The sequence below is a fragment of the Ammospiza nelsoni genome, chromosome 14 (assembly GCF_027579445.1).
Source record: "Ammospiza nelsoni isolate bAmmNel1 chromosome 14, bAmmNel1.pri, whole genome shotgun sequence".
Taxonomy (NCBI): domain Eukaryota; kingdom Metazoa; phylum Chordata; class Aves; order Passeriformes; family Passerellidae; genus Ammospiza; species Ammospiza nelsoni.
In genome coordinates, this window is record NC_080646.1 from 1,260,987 (window position 1) to 1,268,672 (window position 7,686).

General features: G+C 52.3%; 1 protein-coding gene across 1 annotated transcript; it reads right to left on the reverse strand.

Annotated features, from left to right (window-relative positions):
• Positions 1–1,198: 1,198 nt before the first annotated feature.
• On the reverse strand, positions 1,199–7,098 carry FEM1B (fem-1 homolog B). The gene is made up of 2 exons (XM_059482015.1): positions 6,831–7,098; positions 1,199–4,179 (listed from the first exon to the last, which is right to left on the reverse strand). Exons 1-2 carry the CDS (start codon positions 7,076–7,078, stop codon positions 2,544–2,546), a joined length of 1,884 nt encoding a protein of 627 aa, XP_059337998.1. The 5' UTR covers positions 7,079–7,098; the 3' UTR covers positions 1,199–2,543.
• Between the last annotated feature and the right edge of the window lie 588 nt (positions 7,099–7,686).

The window sequence follows — 7,686 nt, forward strand, 5'->3', positions numbered from 1 at the left end:
TATAGAAAATATAGACTTTATATTTTTATTTCTATATCTAGATATAATTTATAAAAATACAAAAATATTGTAATGTTTTCTATAAATATATAAAATCTATTATATATACACATTGATATGTTTTTATACATACATCTATATATTTATATATATACACACATTGATATATTTTTATATATACATATTGACACATTGATATATATAAATACATTGATATATTTATATATATAAATACATGGATTTGTTTTATATATATAAATACATTGATATATTTTATATATATAAATTCATATATACATATATATATATATATATATATATATATATATATAGGACACAATTCCCACATTTCTGTGGAGCTCAGGCTGCAGCTGCCCCATTCCTGCTCCCCTCCCCAGCCATTCCCAAGGAATATTTGGGAATCCCAGATTTCCAGGACCCTTGGCCCCACTGGCAGCAGCGAGGGCGGGGTTGGAGGTTGCCCCCAATCCCTGGGTGGTTCAGACCCTCTGGATCCCTCGGGACAGCAGGATCAGCATTCCAAGGCCTGGCTCAGCCCCAGGTTTATTTCCAGGCCGGGTTTATTTCTGCCTCTCCCAGTGCTGATCCTGCTCCGTCAACGACATCCCAACCTCTGGCAGCACCTGGCTCTTCTCAGGAACTTCACAGTGCTTTTCCAGGGAAAACAGCACCTGGAGCCTCCAAGGAATTTTATCAGGGGCTTTAAATAACAGGGGAGCCAGGGCAACCTCACAGTGTCTAATACTCGGGAGGAAAATTCCAGATCCTGGAGATCTCAGGATTCCCAAGGCTGCATGCACAGGTATTCCCTCCCCTTTGCCAAGAGCTCTTGGTGACACGGGGAAGGTGGCAGGACAGCATTCCATGACAGCAGGCAGCAGGAATTCACTGGGAAGCAGAATAACAACCGGGAATAGGCCGGAGGCAGGAGCAGCTTTTCCACAGCAAAGAGCTTCCCCTGCTTGGAAGTATTTAGGAATCAACAGCCAGGAATTTTTATTGTTACTTTGGAGTTCTCCTCAGGAAAATGACACCTTCCACTAGCCCAGACTTACCTTAGGACAGTTCCAGAGATGCGGAAGTCGCAGCTCCTTCAGAGAACCTGATCCTAAACCCAACCCTAAAGCTTTTCCCTCAAAGGACACAAACCCCGGACAAAAAAACAGGAATTCCAAGGTAATTCCACATTCAATGTTTATTTCTTTGTCATACAAATAGAAACGTGTGCCCCAAATCTCGCCTGAAAGTTCTACCTGGATTGTTTTTAAAAAAACCCCACGGAACATTCGTTCATCCTGACGGTTAAAAAGCTGCATGGGAAAGGAACAGAGGGTTCAGGAGCCTTGTCCCAACAAGTGACATTTTCCTGCTGGAGCATCTGCCACTTCTCCCAAAAGTTCTCAAGCGACAACGTCCCCGTACAATCACTCGCTCATCAGCAAAGAGGCTGATGAGAGGAGAATTTTTTATTTTTTTGTAAAAATCAGTTTTTAAGAAGAGATTTTCCTACTGGAAGGAGTAAAAACCATGAAAAATCCTCGAGTCCAATTCAGGGAGGCACAGACTCCAACGCTTCTTGGAAAAGCCAGGTTCAAGGAAGACTCTCTTTGGCGGCAGACGGCTCCGTTAGGAAGATACAGCATCTGGAATCCAAGAGTGCAGCTGGACAGACTTTGAGTCAAAAAAAAGGTGCGTGTTGAGCATCGAAACAACAGAAAAAAACCCAAGTCCAAAGCAGTTTGAAATGTTGGGACACACACAAACACAAATTCCCTACCCAGTTTCTAGGGATCCATGCATGATGTTTGGATAGGAGCGACGGAGCTACGGAAAAAGAAACAATGATTCCGGTTATTTTCGGTCGGCGTGGAAGTGGTTTTTGTCCATAGGTTACTCAGTACTTACTGGAGCAGTGTCAGTGAAGAGCTTGATAATGGAATTCAGCCCCTCAGAGCTGAATTTCCACCTGCATTTCCTAACAGAGCATCCCTCACGTCTGTAGCTGTAAATTTTGATTTAAAACACAACTTTTAAAATGTTACCAACATCTTCAGCACGAGCTGAAAGGCATAAAAGCACAGTGAGGTATGAGAGCAACACACTGCTCTGGGGCTGGACACTCCACTTTTAACCCAACTACCACAGAATTCCCAATTTTTCTTTTCTCACCTCACTGTGAGGAGTTTGAAATCCAATTGTGCGAATCGTGTCGGACACGACAGGAGTTACCTGGGGGATTCTTCTCGTGTCATTTAGAAAACCAAGAGCTAATGAAGGGATTCATTTAATCAAAAAAAGAAAAGGACCAAAATCTCAAACATCAGATTCAACTACAGGACAATGATGTGGCTTTTTCCTGTCCCCGTGCCCTCCACCATCTCCACCCGAGAACTGAGGCCGCAGACGGAATCCAGGGGAACCCAAAACCAAAGGAATGGAGAAAAACAACTTCATGGACACGGGTGTATTCTGCTGTCTGGTGTTGTCCCGGGATAGCACCACCACAAAAGGTTGGACACGGCCTAGTGGAACTGGACAAACTCCTCCAGAGTTCTGGGGATCTGTTTTTGGTAGCTGATGTTGTAGATCCGCACGGCGCGGGCAGCCAGGCACTTGAGACTCAGCTTCATTTGAGTTTTAAGGAGGATTTCGGACACCCCGGTGGTACTTTTATCCAGAGGGGTTTTCTTCTGCTTGTTGGTCATGTCCGTGTGGGCGCCGGCCTCCACCAGGCTGATGATGATGGAGTGCAACGTCAAGAAGTCGCTGATGGGCCGGTGGTACTGCACGATGATGTGCAGGGGGCTGTTCCCCTCGTTGTCCACGGCGTTGACATCGGCGCCGCAGTCCAGCAGGAGCTTGGTGACCAGGGCGTTGGGGAAGCTGCACACGTCGTTGGTGTGGAAGTCGTCCACGGGCGTGCCCGAGTTGACGGCGTGGTGCAGCAGGCTGGAGCCGTCGCGCGTGCGCGGGTCCAGGTGGATCAGGTTGTAGATCTGCTTGTTGATGCGGGACTGGTCGTCCTCGCTGCACTGCGTCTTGGTGGAGATGCACACCAGGTAGAGGAAGGTGAAGATGTTGCACTCGTAGTTGTCCATGGCCGTGTGGATGTCGGCGTCCGGCGTGGTTTTGATGCGCGCCATGCCCTGCTCGATCTCCAGCACGCTGCAGCGCAGGACGCTCTCGATGTCCTTGGCTTTCACGGGCTCGTTCAGGTGGATCATCTGGGAGAAGACCTGAGCGAACCTCAGCAGGTCCTTGTGGGTGTTCCTGTTGCCCTTCTGCCGCAGGTGCAGGGCGTGGAGCCAGAGCTTGATGCACTGCTCGAACTCCATGTTGTCCGCGTAGACCGCGCCCCGGTAAATGATGGGGTGGGAGACGTCGATATTGTCCGAGCCCAGGATTCTCTCCCGCACTATGAGGCCTTCCATGTGAAGGGCATCTCTGTCCTGCCTGATGGACTCTAATTCCTGAGGGGTCCTGCATTCCGACCTGTTTCCGTAAGCCTCGATCTGGGGAAGCACCTCCTTCTCGATGACATTCTCGCTGTCGCGGTACCTCTCCAGCATGGCTAAATATAAATAGTGGTAAGTCTTCAAAATGTCGTAGTTCTCCCTGTCGTTGGCAAACGAGGCCCCCAGCAGCTCCAGAGCTTCGATCCTGCTCCTCCTGTCGCAGTCGGCGTGAGCCAGCAGCAGCTCCACCACGTCGGCCTTACAGCTCTCGGCGGCCACCTTGAGCGGCGTCATGCCGTGGCCGTTGACCATCATGGCCGCCTTCCACTTGACCAGCTCCCTGACGATCTCCAGGTGCCCGGCCTCGGCGGCGAAGTGCAGGGCGGTGGCCCCGCAGTGGGCCTTGGCGTTGGGGTCGGCGTGCTGCTCCAGCAGGTAGCGCACCACGTCCGTGTGGCCCTTGTAGGCCGCGATCATCAGGCAGGTGTTGTCGTACTTGTTGGCGATGCTGATGTTGGCGTTGTTCTCCACCAGGTACTTGACGATGTCCAGCCGGCCATCGAAGCAGGCCGCCCGCAGCGGCGTCGAGTTGGTCACCGTGGTGTGGTTGACGTTGGCGCCGTGGCTCACCAGCAGCTTGACCACCTCAAAGTGGCCGGCGCCGGCTGCGCACCACAGCGCGGTGGCGCCGTCGATGACGAAGCTGGGGACGAGAGAACAGGGAATTAGGCTGACGCTCTTTCAAAAGTATCCCACACCCAGCCACCAAAATGGGGATTTCACAGCCAGCCCATCCCTGGATTCCGAGGAACTCACCAGGATCGCCATGGCCAAGGAATGAGGCCAAGGGAGCACACGGAGCGTTGGAAGTTGGAGCTTCAAGGCTGCCAAAGGGGTTTGGCCACCTTGAAGATCCCACTCACAAACTCCAGCCTCAGTTTAGAGAGGTCTGGCAAGAAGAGTTCTAAAATGACCCCTTCAGTGCCACTAAGTGACATATTAAAGCCCAAGAAAAACCTTAAAATTGACCTTTTGACACACAAAAAAATCAGATTTACACACCAGCAACAGCCCTGGCTTCAAAACTTCCAATCACTTCCCCTGTCCCCTCTCCCTGAGCTGCAGTTCCCCAGTGCTTCCCTATTTGAGATCCCGTGCCCTGAATCAGCCTGGCAACTTGGTGACACAAATGGAACTTCAGGAAGAAAATAAAACCCAAAAAAGCAGAAGTTCTGGGCTGGGCTGCTCCACAGATCTGTGTCACATGAATATCGGGGAAATGAGGGGACAGATCCTTCTTTTTAAGCTGTTTTTATTCCCTCAAACCCAGCACACAAAATAAAAGATTTGCCTTTCCCATTCCCTGGTTCCTGAAGGATTTAAATGAAGAAACAGGCAGGATTCACACACCCTCAGGGCAAGTCCCAAACACACAGGAAGGACAAATATTTTCAAACAGCCACGTTCCCCAGAGTTAAAATATGGTAAGATCAGCTGAAATTGCACTTTCACAGCAATTTTTAATTATTATAAAGTCCTCGCAGCTCCACAGCAACTGTTTGTAAATCCAACACCTCCAGAGGCTCTTCAGGATCTCAGAGAGAATTCCCAGTAAGAAGTTCCTGATTTTGTAAATAACTCCATTAATATATTTATGCATTGAAGCAAGAGGAGAGTCAGGAGGGGGGATTTTCCATGAACCCGAGGTGATTTGCTGGTGTTTTGAGGGTCCAAGTGGAAAGCCCAAGGGAGAGGAGCTGCCGAGCCACCACCTTATCTGAGGAACAACAAACCCCAGGGATCACATGGGCTCTGCTCCTCTCTCTGCATCCATTGTGCCTCCCACAACTCCTCCTTCAATCTGTGCCAGGCACAGCCTCTGGAAAACATCCCCACCCCAGCCAGGCACAATTCCAGCATCTGCTGTCTGTCAGGAGGTGCTTCCTCCTCCAGGAATTTGCACCCCGGGAATTCTCAACCTGCTTCTGATTGGGGGAAAAAAAAACCAAACAAAACCAAACAAACAAAACAAAACAAAACAAAAAAAAAAAAAACCAACAACAACAAAAAAACACACCACACAAAAAAAAAACCCCACACACACACAAAAAAAAAAAAAACCCAAACAAAAAAAAACACACAAAAACCACCAAAAATCAACCAAAAAAACAACAACAACAAAAAAATGCACACAAAAAGACCCAAAACAAACCGAGCTGGAAGGGAAAAGGAAGGAATAAAAAAACCACACAGGGAAGTGGTTCTGCATGTGAAAACTGAGCAGTGTGAGAAGCCTTCCCAACGGCACTGTCACCTGCAGCAGCAAAAATGTCCCAAAAAGGCCACTCTGGCCCAGCAGAAGCTCTCTGGGCTGTGAATATTATCCTGTGAATATTATTGTCCACAGCTTCACATGGGGAATTCCTAAATGGAAAAGTCATTTATGGCTCATAAAACATCAGGTGAGATCTCCAACCACACAGGCATTTTTTACCAGAAAATCACCAAACTGTGACCTCACTGTGGCCTCCAACACCCACGTGATGTTTAGGTGGGGATGTCATGAATTCATTTCTAAAAACAGCAGCAAGGAGGGCCCTGGGCACTGCCAACCTGTCAGCCTGGGAAAATCAGAGATCACATCCTCCTGGGAGCTCTGGTGAGGCCCACAGAGGGCAGGGAGTGATCACAGATCACTGAACAGCCTTGGAAGGGACACACAAGAGCCATCAAAGCCCAGAATGCTGAGCTGGACAGGGCCAAACAGGGCCACCAGGTCACAGAATGTCCTGAGCTGGAAGGGAGACACAAGCACCACCTAGTCACAGAATAGTCTGAGTTAGGGAGAACCCACAAGTACCAACAAGTCACAGAATCCTGAGCTGGAAGAGACCCTCAAGGTCCAGCCTGAGTCGAGAAGGCCCACAAGTACTACCAAGTCACAGAACAGCCCAAGCAGAAAAGAACACACAAGGACCATCAAGTCACAGAACACAGAGCTGGAAGGGCCCCACAAGGAGCACCAAATCACAAAATAGCCCGAGTTGAAAAATACCCACACGGGCCACCAAGTCACAGAACACTTTGCTGTAGGAGATCCACAAGCACCACCAAGTCACGGAATAATCTGAGCTGGGACCAGCACGTCACAGAAGAGCCGGAGCTGAAGAGAACCCAGCACCGAACCACAGAACCCACAAAGCCCATCGGCTCACGGAAGCCCCAGCGCTGGGAAGGCTCGCGAGCCCCGCCGAGCCCCGGAGCAGCGGGAGCCGCCCGGCCCGCCCAGCCCCGCTCTCCCCGAGCCGCCCAGGCCGCGCCCGGCCTGTCCGATCCGGGCCGGGCCTCACGTACCCGTCGAAGCGGACGGTGCCGGTCTGCTGCGTGTGGACGCGGTAGTGCTCGAGCAGCAGCCGCACCACCTTGGCGTGCCCGTTGCGGGCGGCGATGATGAGCGGCGTGGAGCGCTGCCCGCCGTGCTGGCTCACGTAGCCCAGCAGGTACTTGATGTCGCTCTCGGAGCGGTTCAGCAGCAGCGCGGCCAGGGTGAGCACGCGGCCCTCGCTGGCCGCCTTGTACACGTACCCCGCCAGCCCCTCCATGGCCGCCTCCGCCTCCGCGCGGCCCCGCCGCCCGCAACGGCCCCGCTCGGGCCGGCCCGGCTCTGCCCCGGCCCGCTCCGTCCTGGCGCGGCGCCCCGCGGGGCGCACATGCGGCCGCCCCGGGGCCCGCCGCCCCCGGCCCCGCTCCCGGCGCTGCTGCCCCGGCCCCGGCGGGAGCGCAGCCGCCGCCCGGCAGGCAAGGCGCGGCCCCCCCGCCCGGAGCGCGGGCCCGGCCGGCACCGCCGCGCTCCGCCCCGGAACCGCTCGGCAGCGCCCGCCCGCCGCAGCGGGGCCGGCCGGCAGCGCCCGCCCGGGCAGCGCGTTCCGGGAGCGCCGGCGGCCCCAGAGCCGGGCCGGGAGCGGGGCCTGAGGGCCTGCGGCAACACAGCCGGGCAGAGTTCAAGGAATAAAGCAGGGATTTATTTATTAAAGGCCTTCACAGGATACACCTTGGGCAGTGCAAGGGCCTGGTCGTGGCTACACCCGAGTTGGACTCCAGGTCACACGTTTTCACACTTTTATACGTTTTGATCCATTTCCATATTGGTGTTAATTGTCCAATTCCAGCTCTAGGTTATGCAGCCCCATCCTCCCGATTGCTCTCCTCA

Bases quoted from the DNA above. Each gene is read 5' to 3' on its own strand.
- FEM1B (XM_059482015.1), bottom strand. From the start codon at position 7,078: ATGGAGGGGCTGGCGGGGTACGTGTACAAGGCGGCCAGCGAGGGCCGC. The intron at 4,180-6,830 runs GTACGTGAGGCC...TCTCGTCCCCAG, and splicing joins GGCACCGTCCGCTTCGACGG to CTTCGTCATCGACGGCGCCA.